Source organism: Rhyacophila brunnea, unplaced genomic scaffold (assembly GCF_057557595.1).
Source record: "Rhyacophila brunnea isolate RB1 unplaced genomic scaffold, BYU_Rbru_1.0 scaffold_19, whole genome shotgun sequence".
Classification (NCBI taxonomy): Eukaryota; Metazoa; Arthropoda; class Insecta; order Trichoptera; family Rhyacophilidae; genus Rhyacophila; species Rhyacophila brunnea.
Window position 1 is genome coordinate 4,076,563 of NW_028232848.1, and position 19,265 is coordinate 4,095,827.

At 36.0% G+C, this 19,265-nt stretch overlaps 1 protein-coding gene across 2 annotated transcripts in view; it reads left to right on the top strand.

The window, feature by feature from the left end:
- Window positions 1-5,576: 5,576 nt before the first annotated feature.
- LOC147072659 (zonadhesin-like) overlaps window positions 5,577-19,265 on the top strand; it is a 28,741-nt gene continuing 15,052 nt past the window's right edge. For both annotated transcript variants that reach the window (XM_085946141.1, XM_085946142.1), the window contains exons 1-2: window positions 5,577-5,676; window positions 15,284-15,463. In XM_085946141.1, coding sequence (XP_085802267.1) covers window positions 5,604-5,676; window positions 15,284-15,463 — 253 coding nt within the window. In that variant the 5' untranslated portion in view covers window positions 5,577-5,603. The remainder of the gene's footprint in view (window positions 5,677-15,283; window positions 15,464-19,265) is intronic.

Sequence of the window (19,265 nt, forward strand, 5' to 3'; positions counted from 1 at the left end):
ATTTTTAAAGTAACTCACTCTGACGTTTAATCGTTTGTTTACGTAAGGAATTGCTAATGGCCGACAATAATAAATCGGTTGCCTAAGCAACGGAACAATTCTACTATCAAACTTGCGTGTGTATACAGTTGACTGATTGGCAGCTAACTTCTGGTCAATTCCGATAAGGCAGGCTATTGAACGCCGCCATCGGTTAATACATTCCAGAAACTTATCGTCAGGTATTTGGAGTGGGACATTCGGACTTTAATTCTCGATCTGTGGATACCTAATACTATTAATTTCAACTGTATCATGCTATAATCGTCGTTTTTATAATTAAATATCTCTCTCTCTCTCTTCGTAACAATTTCTTGATTATTGGAACCCTCCAATATGCTCTAATGGCAAAGGCTCTTGTTCTAAGACTAATTGTCGAAGGGTACGTCCTTATACAATGATAAACATTTTTTTATATTCCCGTGTTATACAAAGTGGTTATGAAAATATAAATTATGTGGCGAATTGCAGGATGTCGATCACATCCTCTGGGACCCAATAAGTCGGTTGAAAGATAAGAGCTTCTCAAGTCGGTCCGACCCTTAGGTGAACCAGTTGGCCATTGCGACTTGGTATCTACAAAATTTCTCAGTTTTTACAAAAGTTTGCGGCGTTTTAAGGCGAGCGAGAAGGTTTTTTCTCATCGAGAAATTACCGTAATCAAAGTAGGAATCACGCACACTCTTGTGCATGCTAACTTAACGCCCGCATAACGGATGTGGATAAGTGTTAACGAAGTTATGAAAATAAAGTTACTAATGCTAATTATTTTTGTTAGTTACATTTTATTTACAGTATTTTGTAGCAAATAACTCACTGACTTGTTAAAATGATAATTATAAATAAAATGTATTAAATTGCAGCTTTCGTAGATACAATTGTATTACTCGTGGACCAACGAATCGAATTCAGATGAGAAGAGGTGATGTGACACCAGGTTGCCGTCAGAACCTTGGTATAATTATGAATCATATAAACTTGACTTGACTTAAACGATAAAAAAAAAGTACTTGGTAGAAATAATACTGAAATGTCATCTTGACATGTCATATTAATTTCCATAGTAACGCACGTATATATTAATAATTTAGTTGCTAGGACCCCAGACCCCTAGCAACCAATAATGGTGTCGAAATAACTTTCCATACAAAACAGTGTGCGCTTTATAATCTTCTTCTTTCTGTTACATATCTGTTCTCGGATGTCGGGAAGGATTTTGGGCATAAACTGTCTCTATCTGTCACCGATCTAAACAAAGATGGAGTTCTGAACTCAAAATAATTACAAGATAAAAAGACCTTTTTATAAACAACGTTTTTAAATTTTCTGTTGAATCATAATATAAACTTGACAATTCTATGTATTAATAAAAACTTTTTATTGTACTTGATAGAAATATTGAATACATATAGAATACTTAAATGTCAAAATGACATTTCATATTGGTTTCCTCAGTAAAGCACGTATATATTAATAATTTAGTTGCTAGGACCCCCTTAGCAACCGACAATAATAACTTTCCATACAAAACAGAATTAACTGAAAATGAATTCAATTCTACTTAAAGATGGCTAAAAGTATTGAAAAATGCATTGGCATCATGTTCTGATATATTCTAAAAGTTTTAAATGTCCAGCCAGTCGGGAAGTTAGTTAAAAATCGATTGCAAGATTTGTACCGGACAAAGAACCACCGGGCAAATAAGAATACGAGCTAAGAAAAACGTTGTAAAAAATACGACTCTCCACGACAAAGTTACCTGACAATACAGTTGAACAAACAAACAATTAATATGGAAAACCTGCACTAATACAATGATTACTGTCAACATAAACAATTGTTTTAAAAATACCTGTAAGTATAGAAAAATGTATCTATACAAATACAGGTAAACACTCAAACAGTCAAACTGAGAATCTTGGCCGCCTCTTGAGGAGTATTCTTCACGGAATTATGTTTTACAACAAATGATAGTAAACGATCAAGTATTTATATGTGGTAGTGGTCCCTCAACACGAGAGATGTCCAAAGACTAAGAGTCGCACAGCGAGGCATGGAGAGGTGTATGTTGGGCGTCACGCGAAAGGACCGTAAGAGAAACGAATGGGTTAGGAAGCAGACAGGAGTACGCGATGTATTAGACGTTGCCAAACAGCTGAAATGGAGATGGGCGCGGCACATTGCTCGCTGAAAGGACGGCCGCTGGACAAATGCTGTCATCCAGTGGTACCCAAGAAGCACGAAATGGCCACAAGGTCGCCCTAAAAGCCGCTGGATTGACGAACTGATGTTCGGCCTGTTAAGACCTGGTAGCGAAAGTGGGACGAATCGACCAAGGGCTGGCACACATATACGTTTTTTCCAGACATACAGTGGCGAATGGAGATAACCAAATATCTGACTCCAGACCATTACATCAGTCAATTTGTGACTGGTAATGGTGGATTCGCTGGCAAGCTCTTCGAGCTTGGACTTGCAAGCCGTCCGACATGTCCATGCAGAGGGGAAATACAGGATGCCAACCACATCCTATGGGAATGTCTGAGTATGTGCTCCGAACGGGAGGAAATGCTCAGGTCGGTCCAACCAGCTGTTGGACCCTTCGGCCCGTCCGACCTGGTTGCTACTAAGGCCAATTATCTTGCTTTCAAAAAATTTGCGGCGTCTTACTACGGGCGTGGAGATCTCTTCACATACATTTTGCTGCCTGTATGATTAACTTCGTTCTTTAATTTAATAAACTAGTAGCTTCATTTTCTTTTTAGTAATTTACATGTGCTTTTTCTCTCCCTGGTACTTTACATTAGAGTAAACTCAGTAAACTCAGTCAGAGCTCACTTTGAGCTTAGCAATCTAAGTCTTGGGCATCTTCTCCCAGGACACTCCCAGGCCAATTCTTAGATGCTTCACATCACCAATTGACGGGTCCCGTAATACTCTCGATTAAGACCGAGGGTGGTACGGGGCGGGTTTGGTGGAGGGACTTCAACTTCAATGATGTTCGGCGGAAATACGTGGCAGCGAACGACACAGGAGTGAGAGGTGGAGCTTGGAGAGCTTGGAGAGGCCTTCATCCAGCAGTGGATTGACCCCGGCTGATGATGATATGTTTTGCAGTGACGTCCCGTGGGGGTAGGCAGATCATGCGTTACTTAGGAGAGTCCGGAGTAAATGTCATAGCCACGTGAACTGACTCTACGTGATCAGATCCGAGGATTGGCACATCAGCTCACGAATTCTTGAGTGTATGTGACGTGTTTGCACGAATGTACCCTTAATATATTAAAATTAAATAGTTGAGATTCTTGTGCTTTGGTTTGATGCTACAGGGATACAGATAACATGAGATACATGAAGAATTTTGAATGATTCAAAAGTAGGATACGTTAGTACGTAGTAGCCATAGATAGTGTACATTAAACTTTTTCAGTCTTGCCTATTTGTTTTCATTGAAATAAGACTACGATTTACAGATGGTGCTGGTTAGTTTTTAAAATTAAATTAAACCCTGCGATACCAAGCCATAATAGATAATAGTCAAAAAATACTCATCTATCTATAAATATATAAAACTATGCACTTAAATCATACATAACTTTGGATATTTTATAGATTGAATAATATTTTTTATCTATTATAGTTTGTTTTAGGTAGGGCGTAATGAATTTAAAAAAATTAACCAACAATATGTGTAATAATATGTATTCCTTAATCCAACGAAAACAAATAAGTATGAATGAAAAAGTGTGCACAAATTTATCGTATCGCCCAAAATATACCAAAGCTATTATAATTTGGCATAGGCAGGGTTGATTGATTGATTTTAAAAATCTAACCAAAACCATCTGTAAATAAATTTGTAGTCTTAGTCCAATAAAAATAAATACGTAGGTATGGCTAACAAAGTTTAATGTACACTATTTATTGCGGATTTTAACAGCCTACTTCCACTCTTCGCTACTGATAGGTACTTATTTATCATTATTATCAGATATTTGATACGAATCAATGTCAAATGGTTCAATTCAATATAATTGGAATTAATTGACTGCAGAAATAAACGTCGCATCTCAATTGCAGATATTTTTTTATACCGCTCGGTGAAATGCCGGACTAAAAACATGTCATCCGGTCTTAATGCTACTCGGCCAACTATAACGTGAATAAAATAATGCATGCGGCTATTATGTATACGTACACGTTAGATGTGACCGCAGACCTTCATTCATTCACAAAAATATGCCAGTGGGTATATTCTATACACAAAGCGGATATTGGCGGCTATCGACGGTATTTTATCATATTTATGTATTGAGCCAACTATAACGTGAATAAAATAATGCATGCGGCTGTCAAAACATTTTGAAGGTTTAGACGGTTAACTTATTATAAGAATTAACCGCCTCACTACATAAATATAATAAACTAGCGTTGGTGGCCGCCGATGGCCGTCCTTTGTATGGAATATACCTACGGATAGGGTAAAAAATCTAGATTTTAACAAAAATAAAATCTTAAAGGTAAAAAAAGCTATATCTAGAAACAAGTATTAAAAAAAATGTCATAATAATTACAAGAAAAAAGATCGAAGGAGAATTTTTTATTTCGTAAACCAGTAAAATATTAATAAGTTCCTAATACAATTAATGAACAGTAATTATCGCAGATAAGAAATTTAGTCTACATTTTGTATGCTATATTTATTTAATTTATGTGTATACGTTGCAAAATTCCGGTAAATTGATTTTCAAGCAAATCTTGTATCAGTCTAGTTTTACGATGATACCTAAGTTTTAAGCTGATTGCGGTTGCGAAAACGCCATATTTAAAGCCATGCGCCAAATGTATTTTATTACAACGCTTTTCATAGCTCGTATTCTTATTTGTCCGGTGGTTCTTTGTCCGGTACAAATCTTGCAATCGATTTTTAACAAACTTCCCGACTAGCTAGACATTTGAAACTTATAGAATATATCAGAACACGATGCCAATGCATTTTTTAAAAAATACTTTTGGCCATCTTTATGTAGAAATGAATTCATTTTCAGTTATTTCTGTTTTGTATGAAAAGTTATTTCGACACCATTTAACCAAATTATAAATATATACGTGCGTTACTATGGAAATAATATGACATTTCTGCATTATTTCTATCAAATACAATTTTTTTGAACGTTTAAGCTAGTCAAGTCATGTTTGTATGATTCAACAGAAAATTTAAAAACGTTGTGTATAAAAAAATATTTTGATCTTGTAATTATTTTGTAAGTAAATGAATAATAAATTAAATACTAGATCTGGGAAGAAAATCACTAAGTTGGCAGCGCTGATTCCGTGCTCATGCCTATTAATAATTATATATTTGTAAATTATTACCATTACGGCTCTGACCTTTTAAATACTGCATATATATGTAATTGGATATTATATTAATACGCAAAGAAAATAAATAATAATTGATTGTTTACTATTCTTCGCGATTGCACAAGTGTCTATTGAAATCTTATAAAAATCCATTTTAAAAGGCGATGTCAATTAGTGAAGCAAATCTACCGATCGCAAAAATGTTTTCTCGGTTATTATTTTTTCTTCTTTCGGTTTTGGCGACAGTGTTTGCGACGATTCCTCCGGATCCTGGTAAAAACAAATTGATCTTGATTAATAATTGTTTTCTCACTTAACGTTGGTGTTTTTTTAAAGCAATAAAGCTCCGGCTACACGCTCATGCTTTACTGCGAGCTTACCTGCGCAGACCGGATTGTATCGGGAAGCTGAAACCGAAAAGCGCTGTAAAAGTGTTAAAAAACAAACTACACCGCACAGACAAGTCGCTGCCGTCTAGCCGACGCATTACAACATACTATTTACATTTACGATAAAGGCACGGCCTTGCTTGATTGACTTTATGATTGAATTATAAAATTTATTGTGATGGCAGTTTTTATTACGTTTATTTCTAGAATTAATATATGAAAAAAAATGCAGGAATTTATTTATAAATTAATGGCTAAGCGGTTCTACTCAACTTTGATGTCAAAAGCTAGCAAAGGTTGACTATACAATTATTGTCTTTTATTCTATAAATTTCCATGTCTTGTAATCAGCACTGCTCATATTTATATGATTCAGTCCGATAATGGTTACCGTATCCGGAAATTTGTACGTAAACAGTTCACCGCAGGACACTTATTCGTGCGCCGCAGTACGTGAAACATGAGTTCGTGTAACATTTAATCAAATGACGAGTTCTTCGTTGAACATTTCACCGTGGAGTATATTTGCAGGTATGCTACAACATGTGGCGAATATTATGAGATGTCTTTACTAGGTTAGGTTAGGTTAGGTTAGGGTTAATCTAATTGGAACAATACTATTTGCAAACTATCGCCGCAGTTTGTAAGATACGTACAAATGTATTCCACGGTGAAATGTTCAACACAGAACTAGTCATTTGTTAAAATGTTATATGAACTCATGTTTCACGTACTGCGGCGCACGAATAAGATAAGTATCCTACGATGAATTTCATACGTACAACTTACATGCAACCAATGGTTACAGGCTCTTTACGGTTACAACGGTTACATGGAATTAGATCTGTCAGAATTAGACATAAAAATACACCTGACTAAGCAACGAAAACTCAAACATGCATTTCATTGTCATTGCAAAATGTACATACGTAGAAAATTTGTAGTCAATAAATAATGCACTCATAGACTCTCAAAACTACTTTCTACGAGCATTTCAGTAGAGTAGCATCGATGTCACGTCAGCATTTTTTATTCTTACTATTTATCCTAGTAGTATTTTCTTATTTACGAAATTTAATCGGCTGTCATATTCATACTAACTTTGTATTACATAATATTTGTATTTATTATATTGTGAAAGAATAAACTGAGTCTTATCATTATAACCTCACCTACCCTCGTTCTTATCCTTGTCCCCATAGATGCTAAGGGAATGACACCGTTAGTAAGTGTTAATTCGGTACTGTTCGGTTATACCGGAGCCAGCGGAAAACGCATTTTGAAAATAGTCGATAAACTGGATTATTTGTTAGTTTGGGTTAGTTTAGGTTCGGTTAGGTTGGGTTAGGTTAGGTTAGGTTAGGTTAGGTTAGGTTTGGTTAGGTTAACCTAACAAATAATCCAGTTTATCGGCTATTTTCAAAATGCGTTTTCCGCTGGCTCCGGTATAACCGAACAGTACCGTTAATTCTTATAAAATTCTTATTCAACATTCAACACAAAATCGACATCGGAAAAAAAATCGACACGTGACAACGTGACATTACATTCATATCGACTGTGCTTAGGGAAAAGGGCGTAACCCTCGATTTTTCTAAAAGTGCTTTTATTAGATATTAACAATGCATACAACTAAATACACGTTCTGTAAAAATGTAGTAAGCCGCAAATGCCGAATTATTATCTAAATTCAGGTTTTAATTGAGCTTTAACTAGGTTTTAATTTAAAGAAAAAGCATTTATCCTGAATTTTATTGATTTTTCTGTAATAACTTCTTATTATTACTTCTTACTTATTATTAGACACAACAAGATATTACACCAAATCATTAATCATCATGCACCCAATGTTTGTGCTTATTTTTTTTTAATGTTGAACCAAAATCATTCAAAAAACGTTTTTTGCCTCTCCTGTAAAATTTGTTCTGTGAGGGTTGCGCCCTTTTTTTATAAATACGGTCGGTATATGCAGCGCCGAGATATCCGTCGTCTAGTTTTCCTGTCGTTCAGTCGGTGTCGTTCAATTGGCAGCGCCGAGTCGTCCAAGTCCCTTGCTTACGTCATGCTATCAGCATCGTGAATTAATAATAATTTGTAGTAAAGTGTATGATATATTAACAAAAATTAAATTGAATCCGGATGTCATGTACCTACCATCTTTGCTATTTTAGCATGGATACATGCTTTTGTCTTGACCTCCCGGGCGGATTCGTTACGAAAAATTGCACCGGCGTAACGAAAAAATAATAATGTCAAAAAAGTTGCGGGGCCGCTAGAGACTCCAGTCGGCCGCGAGCGGCGTTTTAGGGATGACGTGTAAACCCGCGTCCCGCAATTTATTTTGATAATAATTCTATGAGCATTAACAAATTTCAAGCTGTTCTATAATTTTTCTTTAATACTTAAGCAGAGACAAGTCGTTTATTTTGTAGTCTTGATAATGTGCATGAGCAGTTTTTATTAGGTATGTAAGGTAAGTTCTCTTCGTCAAGATGGTTTTCCGATACTCTTTCTGAGAATAATGTACTCTTACAATTAATAGTTTAAAAAATATATTTCCACCTTCAACACCGTTTTAGAACATTTTATATGATAAATGTAGAGTTGTCACTTCATAACTTTGCACTCCGTAATATATTTTATTAAATATATTACCTATTTATTTATTACTAAATATTATATTAGTACGTGAATATCATTTGATGTAATTTAATGCGAGGTAATCAGTCGAAGAGTTCAAAAATGTACAACAGTTTCGTTCTTCTCATTATTTTTTTTGTAATGTTTATTTTTCGTGATAATAAAATAGTGTATATCTAAAAATGGTATTTTACTTGCGGCCCGCCGCTCATTTTGAATTCTTGAATTTGGTCCTCCATCCAAAAAGTTAGCCCCCCTCTATGAATAAGTAAATAGCCGTATATAATTCGTTAGCAACAGAGATTGGCATTTTTTTCTTTCGAATTTGGACATTGAAGTTAAATTCCCTCCACCAAAACCCGCCCCGTACCACCCTCGGTCTTAATCGAGAGTATCACGGGACCCATCAATTGGTGATGTGAAGCATCTAAAAATTGGCCTGGGAGTGTCCTGGGAGAAGATGCCCAAGACTTAGGTTGCTACGCTCAAAGTGAGCTCTGACTGAGTTTACTGAGTTTACTCTAATGCAAAGTGCCAGGGAGAGAAAAAGCACATGGAATTTACTTTAAAGAAAAAGAAGCTACTATTTTAATATAACAAAGAACGAAGCTAATCATACAGGCAGCAAAATTTATGTGAAGAGATCTTCACGCCCGTAGTAAGACGCCGCAAATTTTTTGAATGCAAGATAGTTGGCCTTAGTAGCAACCAGGTCGGACGGGCCGATGGGTCCAACAGCTGGTTGGACCGACCTGAGCATTTCCTCCCGTTCGGAGCACATACTCAGACACTCCCATAGGATGTGATTGGCATCCTGTACCTCCCATCCGCATGGACATGTCGGATGGCTTACAAGTCCAAGCTCAAAGAGCCTGCCAGCGAAACCACCATGACCAGTCACAAATTGACTGGTGTAATGGTCTGGAGTCAAATACTTGGTTATCTCCATTCGCCACTGAATGTCTGGAAAAAAGCTGTATGTGTGCCGGCCCTTGGTGGATTCGTCCCACTTTCGCTGCCAGGTCTTAATGGCCGCATCTAGCGACATGAGTCTAATTTTGCGCTTCAGTAGTGCTAATCCCTCGCCGGCTCGTCGAGGGGGGGGGGACGAGATGAAAATCACCAACGTCGGCCTCCTCACCTTTGAGGAGCAACACTGAAGCGCCGCTGACCTGAATGTGCAGGTCAAGTGGGAGAATACCGGCCAGGACCGGGAGCGCGTCGGTTGATGTCGTACGGTAGGCCTTGGTAATGGACAGGAGCGCGCTGCGCTGTCCTCTTAAAAGAGAGATTCTAAGTTTGACACTCTTGGGAATGCGCGGGCACCAGGCACTGGCGCCATAAGCCGCTATTCCCATAAAAATGGCGCCGTAGGCGATCTTGAGCGCCCTTACTTTTAAGCCCCATCCTTCACCAGCCATGCGGCCGATCCTCTGGAAGGCCGCCCCAGCCTTGTGGACTTGGGTTTCGGCATGTTGGACAACTAGCATTCAGATGTATCCATGTTTAATAATTTTAGCCGTTAGGGTTTAAATAACCATCATCTGAGGGGCCCAGGGAGGGCGGAGCCCCCCCCGCGAGGCGCAAAGCAGTTTTTATCGTTACTTTGTGGTGTAGGCATGTAACGCCTTGAATTTACTAGGGGACAAATCGTGCAACATGACGAACAACATCTACGTCGATGTTTCGGGAACGAAGCCGCGGAACATGTTTCTTGTTCAAAATACGTACACACTACGCAACGTCGCAGAATATGTTGTACTTGTCGCAGAAATGCGATAGCCGCCAAAGTGACTCTTATTGCAATATCATTAGAGCACATTTTTGTCTTTCAGGCCTTGTCATGTGATGGTGTCTAGACAATTTTTATTATTCTTTTTATCAACAAGCCGTTGGAGCCAGTGGCACTTCACCTTTTTAAATGTATATATTGTAATATATTTAATGAAATTGAGAACCTGCACAGAGTTGTTTGGATTATAACTAGAAGATATTATTGTATGATCTTTTTGTAGAATACCCACTCCATAATAAGATAATCTGCTCGCAAATAAGTTATATAATTGTTTGTAAACTTATATCACTTCACAAATGCACGTTTCAAACATTTGAAACTCTACGCACGTCCTGAACTGCAAACATTGTCATCAATTTAAATGTAGTCTAAGCAGTCCATATCATACAAATTTGCGAGATTTAATCAAAACAACATTCGCCGAGACCACACGGCGTTACTTTTAGTGAAACAAAATATTTGTAAACACGTCCACACGTGCGTTTTCATACGTTTTCCAACCGTCAGAAACACAAAAAATGTGCACATTTGTTTAAAATACTTAGTATGATTTTTTTTTTTACAAATATTCGCAAAGAATTGATATGTAACTTTAAAACAGTGTTTAAAATGTTTATTTATTAACGAGAAGACTTATCTTAATTTGGGACTTGGCATAACACTTGATGGCGATTCCACAACGTTTTTAGTGTAAGTGAATTGACATGATGTATGCATGTTGAAAGATCTTGACTACACATGCCTACGTAAACGAGTGTAAATTTATAAACTGTTCATTTTATTATAGGTACACGCGAAGTTAAATATCAAAAATATTATGCAGTTGAACATAAATAAGACGTAGCCTGACAAATAAGATCTATATAATTGCCTACCCAGACGCCGGATTTTTTTTTTCATTTTACAATATGTAAAAATCCCGTATTTCACAAAAACAGTGAATTTTTAACATAAGAAATTAACCTTCAAAAAATGCTGAACTACTCAAAAACAATAATCGAAAACTTTTAAATGTTTAGTAACGAACAACCACATTTTTTTTGAAATGTTAATTATAATATTATATACATCCACGTATTAAAAAATATGATAAAAAATTATTATATATTATTTTTTTCAGAATTCGCTGAATATTTCATGAGTACACAAGGAAGTGTTTCGTGGCAGAATAATTTAGCTTAGAAATGAACAACGGCACCACAATGTCATACGCCGGCGCTATTTCTTATTTTTATTTACTGTTTTTTATATAATAACATAACACTATCACCAATTTATTTTCTAATCATTAACCTTCCTTGAATATCAATAATTTTTAAAGTGAAAGCCGCATCGAAATCAATGCAGCGGTTGTCGAGATATTGATTTACATAGCCACATACAAACATACATACAGCGTAGAGATTGCAATACCTGTTTTTAGAAACCGGTATACCGGTATTTTTCGATATCAAAATACCACTTTTAAAAATCAGACAATACCGATATATTCGGTATTGAACGTGGATATAGAAATAAATTAATTAATATAAAAGGTTAAACAGGACTGTAATTTTTCGTCCGTCTGGTCTTCCCCGTTTCGATTTTTGTGGCCGGTGAGACACGTGCAGGTTTGCAAAATACATACCTGTCTACTTCCGTCAGGTCTATTTTTAGATGTAGGTATCTGAAATTGCGCTCAAATACAATACAATAATACATGCTCGAACTAGCTCGTGTAGGTAGGCGCCGTAATAACATATATGAAGTAAGCTATTGTCGAGCAGCCGCGAATCTGGATTGTATTATTTATTGACGACAACATAATTTTGTCGAAAATAGAATAATATTAATAATATTTAATTACGATATTCAAAATTATAGTAGGTATTTTGGATGTGCTATGCCATACCTACCAATATACATTTTTTATATCGTACATAGTACGCGGACCACGTATTGCCACATATTAATATATTATATAGATTATATTAAGAAACTCGGTTATCTACGAGGAATGGTTATCAGCCATTCGCCGAATTCATTGGAACCTTGCTGTGCTACATGTTTTACCTTGTTATAAATATTTAAGTTACGAGGGTGGGTCAATAAGTCCTTAGAAAAGCCGACAGGTGGCGCGACTAGTACTGTAAGCGGTTTGTTTTCATGCAGCGGCACTACCGATTCAGTATGCTGCGAAGTTTCAATCAGATTGGTCGGGTTGTTGTGTGTTTCTCGTACATTTAAAAAAAAAATTTGCTTGTGGAAAATGGAAAAATGGAAAATGGAGAAAATTGAGGTTAGAGCTGTTATTAAACATTTTAATATAAAAGGGTTAACAGCAAAGGAAATAAAAAATGAGTTGGATTTAGTTCACGGCATATCTGCTCCTTCACTTGCAACTATTTATAACTGGTTAAATGAATTTAAACGTGGTCGTATATCAACAAAGGATGAACCACGCTCAGGACGTCCTGTAGAGGTGACTACACCAGAAATGATCAATAAAATCCACGATATGGTGTTAAGTGACCAAAGATTAAAGTTGAGTGAGATAATTGAGGTTACAGGGATCTCAAAAGGTAGCGTCATTTCTATTTTACATGACAAATTGGGCATGAAAAATATTTCTGCAAGATGGGTGCCGCGTTTGCTCACAGTCGACAATAAACGCAATAGGGTGGTGGCCTCTAAAGCCCTGTTGTCGCTCATGCAACGCAATCCGGATGAATTTTTTCGTCGCTTTGTGACTGTAGATGAAACATGGATACACCACTATACTCCCGAGACGAAAGAACAGTCAAAGCAGTGGATTGCGAAGGCAAACCATGTCCAAAGAAGGCGAAAACCGTAAAATCAGCTGGTAAGGTTATGGCTACTGTATTTTGGGATGCACGTAAAATTATTTTCGTTGACTATTTGGAAAAAGGAAAAAAAATAACAGGGGATTATTATGCATCTTTATTGGACCAGCTAAAAAACAAAATTGAAGAAAAACGGCCTCATTTAAACAGGAAAAAAATCCTCTTTCATCAGGACAATGCCCGTGTTCACACATGTTTACGATCAATGGCTAAAATTGAAGAATTGAAGTTCGAATTGGTCGACCACCCACCGTATTCGCCAGATTTATCCCCCAGTGACTTTTTCCTTTTCCCAAACTTAAAAAAATGGCTAAGTGGACAACGTTTTTTTTCAAATGAAGAAGTCATCGATCGGACAAATGCTTATTTTGAGGACCTTCCGAAAACTCATTTTTCTGACGGTTTAAAAAAAATTGAGAAACGTCTAACCAAGTGTATTGAGCTCCAAGGAGATTATGTTGAGAAATAAAAAAAAAATACAAAAATAAAAACTGTTTTAATGCTTTTTTCTAAGGAATTATTGACCCACCCTCGTATTAGCAGTCAATTATTTTTCGTTTTATTTCTCTCGGAATAAGTAATGTTTTCGGAGATGTGAACGAACGAAAACTATTTTAAATTTACCACCAATTTCACCCGATATTTGAAAACGGGTCTCATATTAACATTTTCTATTGTTGTTTTTCAAGAAAATATTTATAAGTTTTAATACTTTGGTCCTTGATATTATCGACACTTGCAAGTATCGATATAGATACCAAGCAATAAGCATCTATATTCTATACCTACTTGATATATGTTTTTCTTTCTAATGTTGGATGACGTCCCTGTTATGTATGTATCTATGTACCTATTTAAAGAAAGTGAGTTAGTATTTAACAGACACTGTACAAAATATTGAAGTTAATATTACGAGAAATGGTTGTTAGCCATTCGCCTAATCTACTAGATCCTTGCACTTGATCAAACATTGAAAAAACACAATGCTATGCCAGCCGCGGGATTGAACCCGTATCCTACCAGAGACAGGTGCTATACTAACTAGGCCATGGTGGGTGATATATATAAATATATGGGTTGGTGTCTATATAAGAATGGAAATTACCATTTCCACCCCTACGCATATGGGCTTCCACAGAGGTGTAATTATATAGATAGTTAATAACAGATAAACAACGGTTTTTAAGAGGAATGGTTAGCCATTCACCCATCTCATTCCGTTCAACGGTGAAGCTGAGTTGTGTATGTAACGTTGTCATTACCATAGAAAATAGTAAGCTTATGAAAATTGGTGTTTTAATTTCTTTATTTTACGGAGATAAAAATAACATCGCAAGTTATTGCAATCCAACTAATTATAGGTACCTACCTAACGATGGTGTTATCACTCTGAAATGAATAAAGAAGTTAGACTTTCACTAGAGTATCACGGAGTTATGTTGATCACTATGTTCTAAAATTAAAATAGTAGATTTTATTTATTTTTCTGTAATGGATAGAAGAAAAAATATTAAATTAAATAATGGATATATTTATTTTCGAATATACAGGTCGATAATATTTTCTTTATTAACAAATATGAATCAAAATAATTCATAAAAAATCGAAATAAAAATAAACGGTTTTTGCATTGATTTTTTTTCTCGGCAACCAAAATAATATAATTAACGATTTTCGATATATTTTAATACTGTTATTAAATTAATTTTATTATTTCACTGTTTGTGTGAAAATTCATAAAAATTCCCTATCACGCAGTTTGGACCATACCATCGCACTTGCCAATTCCTACGCACGAATGGCGATGGGTTGCCCCCTTGCGCTCGCTCGTGGAGCGTACATATGCAACATGTCGCGGATCACGTAGAAAAGCCCCGTACAACGTACGGAACAGTTCGCAACGTTGGGGCAGCTCGTAGACTCAATGCTGCGCGCCATGTTGCCAGACATTTTGTCCAGTGAGTACAAGGCACAAGCGAAGCGACATCGTAAAACATGTCTCGCGTCACGTAGAAAAGCCGCATATGTTGCGTGCAACGATGGGCGACAGAGCGCAACGTTGCGCCGGCACGTAGACTCAATGTTGGGCGTCATGTTGCGATACATTTTGTACCCTAGTGAATTCAAGGTTTAACTGTCAACAATCAGTTTAAACTCTATGAAGAATAATTATACAATATATAAATCATTGCAATTGTTTTTACATTTGATAGGTTTTGAATGCTCCGGAGACCAAGTCTACGATCCGTGTCCATCTGGTAGGCCGATATACTGTGATGATTTAGAGAACCCACCTGACTGCTATGATGATGAGCCATGCAAGCCGAGATGTCGATGCGCTGATGGCCAACTTATCAATAACGACCAAAAGTGTGTACCTGAAGAGTATTGCTGTGAGTACCTAAACCTTTATGATATTTCAAACTAAAATGTTTCATTCCAGCAGTATGCGAAGATAACGTGTGTTTTTTGAATAAGGTTTACGTCATACAGACGTATTCGACACGTTGCAGACGAGACGAGTTTAGCTGTGCTAAGGCGGTTAAGTGTAAACATATTGAAGTTAAGTGTAATGCTAGATGCGGCCTCTCGTGACGGTTTCATTGGCAGTAATTTTCTGAATGAAATCGTAGGTCATACTATTCTCCAACTAGCCACAGTGCCCAATTTTATTCAAACATCAATGTTTATAATGTATTATTTATATAAATAAAATGATTCCATGACAAAATAGAACAACGACAAATATAGCTATGACCTTTCAGGAAAAATATTAATTTAATATTGAAATTGTCCTATCTCTATTATGTTGATAGATTTTTAATAGCACAGTTTTCAATACGCCATAATAAATCAAATTATATAGTTAATTTCTGCATTCCTAATCGCTAGAAAGCCTCAAATAAACAGGACTTAACTCGGTGTTGCCGGCAAGTTTAGGATATCTCATCTTAATCAATATAATATGTTCAAAATGATTGGGCGACTAGTTACAACGAAATAATGACCTAACCTAACCTTAATAGATTCCACACAAATTAATGTTTGTAGCGCGGGACTTTCGAATACTTTCTCACTCGCACAGCGGCCATCGCCTACAGTCAACGCGGGTGCCCCCACCACAGCGCCTTCCCACTATTGGGTCGTTCCCCACCGAAGCACACCGGCGTTATCAGCTGGACGTCGAGGAAGGGGTCGCCTAGTTGGCAATATAAGGCGACACACAGCCTAAAAACATCAGTTATACTTGAGCTAGCTTGGCCCTGACTCAGCATAGTAGTCTTGCTTACACTGACAACGGTACACACGGCTTTCCGTGACTCTATCAGTGTACAGTGAGCTATTGTGGTGAGCCAGGTACGAGCTCAGGTTTCGCCATAAGGCAGCCACAGACGGACAGTTTTCGTAAGAGGTTTAACATGCCAGTTAATACGTAATGGCGGCCATACAGTTATCTTTGGTAGATAATCTGCTGCGCCCATAGACGGACACTTTTCGACCTGTCAGATGTGTGCCATGTTCAAATTGCCAGCGACCCCCCACTCCCGTGTTTTTGTAAAACTGTTGGAATTTCAACTAGCCAAAAGTTTTCGAGTGACATTAGATGTTGGTAACGTAAAGTAGAATATATAACGCGCGATACAACTACGGCTGGTGTTGCTTGTTATAAAATACAAATTCATTTATTATTAAAAATATAATAATATTATGTACGCGGAGATCGTAAATATTATATTTTATTTATTTTTACGAGAGTAAAACAAAGTAGGTAATAGTTATTTATGTAAACATATTATTTTATACAATATAATATTAATGTTAAAATTTTAGAGAGCATTATAAATATAAAGTTATTGTGAAAATATAGACTTATAACTCAGTACTCAAATTTTATTTATTTTATGTAGTGAATATTACAAATTATTAATTTAAGACGTTCACAACATAAACTAATATACCTAATTGTGAATGACAATGTCGGTAAATCTAAATAAAATTTAAGTATATATATTTTAATAATATCATAGTAATTAATTATTATACTGATGATTGATGTAAATATAATTTTGTGGCATGTTTAAATTTATTGTATATAACATCAATACCTTTATAAATATGACCGTTTTCTTACTAAATTATTACTGTCCATTAAAGCAGCGGTTTCCAACCTGGGAGGCGCGCCTCCCAGGGGAGGCGCGATCTATTGCCAGGGGAGGCGCCAAAATTTTTGAATAAATTATTTTTTATACCATAATATCTACAAATAAATAAAAGTTCATATCTTAACGTAACAGTGAAAATTCAGTGCATGAATGTTTATTTTAATATATAATACATATATTTAAATCCTATTAAAAAAATATTTGGAGCGGAGAAATTTAAAAATGGCGCTTTTGCAAACGCTCTGTTTCGGTAATGCACAAAACGACCGCTGGTTGCATGAAAACAATAACCTCAAATTTAAATGTCACTCGTAGCTAAAGTGTCAACTGAAGCGTGTAGGCAGGGTGTGATATTTTTTTTTTTTAATTGTTTTTGACGTGATTTCTTTAATATAATATAACAATAATACATGTCTCCACTTTTAAATGATTTCTACGCCAGATATATTGAAGCAAACCAAAATCTATTTCCTGAGTTCTTGGTTAGTTTGCTAATGCATTTTTCATATAATTTGTTGTGGGTGGGCCCTATTCACTATGTGGAGCTCATGATAGAATCCATTAATTTTTGTCAATGAATGATGATGAATTTGGTTGACTTCTTTTAAAATTGATTGTGGTAATAAACAAGCTCATTCGTCGCATGAAAAAAAAATTAATTAAAAAATGAATTTGATATAAGTAAGTAGTAAAAACTTGTGTGTTAAAAAAGTGTCTGTATTATTTAATGAAATAAAGGGGGGGAGGCGCCAAGATTAGATTTTTTTTAAAGGGAGGCGTAGTAACATAAAGGTTGGAGACCACTGCATTAAAGGGAATAATTTATTCAAAATAAAAGATTATATTTTATATTTACACGAATGTGTATAATATTGTTTCGGTGAATCGATAAAATACACAATCCACTAGCGAAATCATGATTTATTTTACCAACGTCATAGGTGTGTATTTTATGTCAATTTGTTTCTAATAAAAACAATTATAACCATAATAAATTCAAAGTAAAAAAAAATATTCGTGCTTCAATATCGTTCAAGTATACTCTACCTAAAACTAATTGAAACAATACCCCTGTGTAATATCTCCGCGAACCTAACCTCCATAGTTTTTGACACTTGCTCTGCCACAGACAATAACTGTACGTATATGGGCACGTCTGTTGACAGTTCGACAGATTTAAATGGGGTAGTTAAACTGATCTGTGGTGTGGCCACTAACGTACAGTTTTTGAACAGTTATTGTCTGTGCCATGTTCAACCTGTTACGAGAACTATCCATCTGTGGCCGCCTAATAGTTTCGCCTTCAACAACACAACGAACCCTTACGAATTTATTTATTAAGGAAGTACCTACTTTTACCCTTATATTATGTTTCATTTTTCCCCTGGTTGGTCTGTTTTGTCCCTGTTCTGTTTTATCATGTTCTGTTTTAGCATTTTCTGTTTTGTCGTGTTCTGTTTTGGCATGTTCTGTTTTGTCACTGTTCTGTTTTGTCATATTCTGTTTTGTCCGGTTACCAAATAAAATATAAACTTTTGATATGGCCCACTTCGCCACAGCGACAACTGAAAAAAATAATGGATTTTACTTCACTAAGGACGGTGAATTCGCTCACGATCCATATGAAAAAAAGGTATGTAAGAAAAGGTCTCAAAAATATATGATTTTTGATCGACTTATCCTGTAATATAGTATACTCATTTTCTAACCAAATCGCGTATCCGGAAATTTGTACGTAAACAGTTCACCGCAGGACACTTATTCGTGCGCCGCAGTATGTGAAACATGAGTTCGTGTAACATTTAATCAAATAATGACGAGTTCTTCGATCCGTGGAGTATATTTGTACGTATGCTACAACATGTGGCGAATTTTATGAGATGTCTTTACTAGATTAGGTTAGGTTAGGGTTAATCTAATTGGAACAGTACTATTTGCAAACTATCGCCGCATTTTGTAAGATACGTACAAATGTATTCCACGGTGAAATGTTCAACGAAAAACTCGTCATTTGATAAAATGTTATACGCCC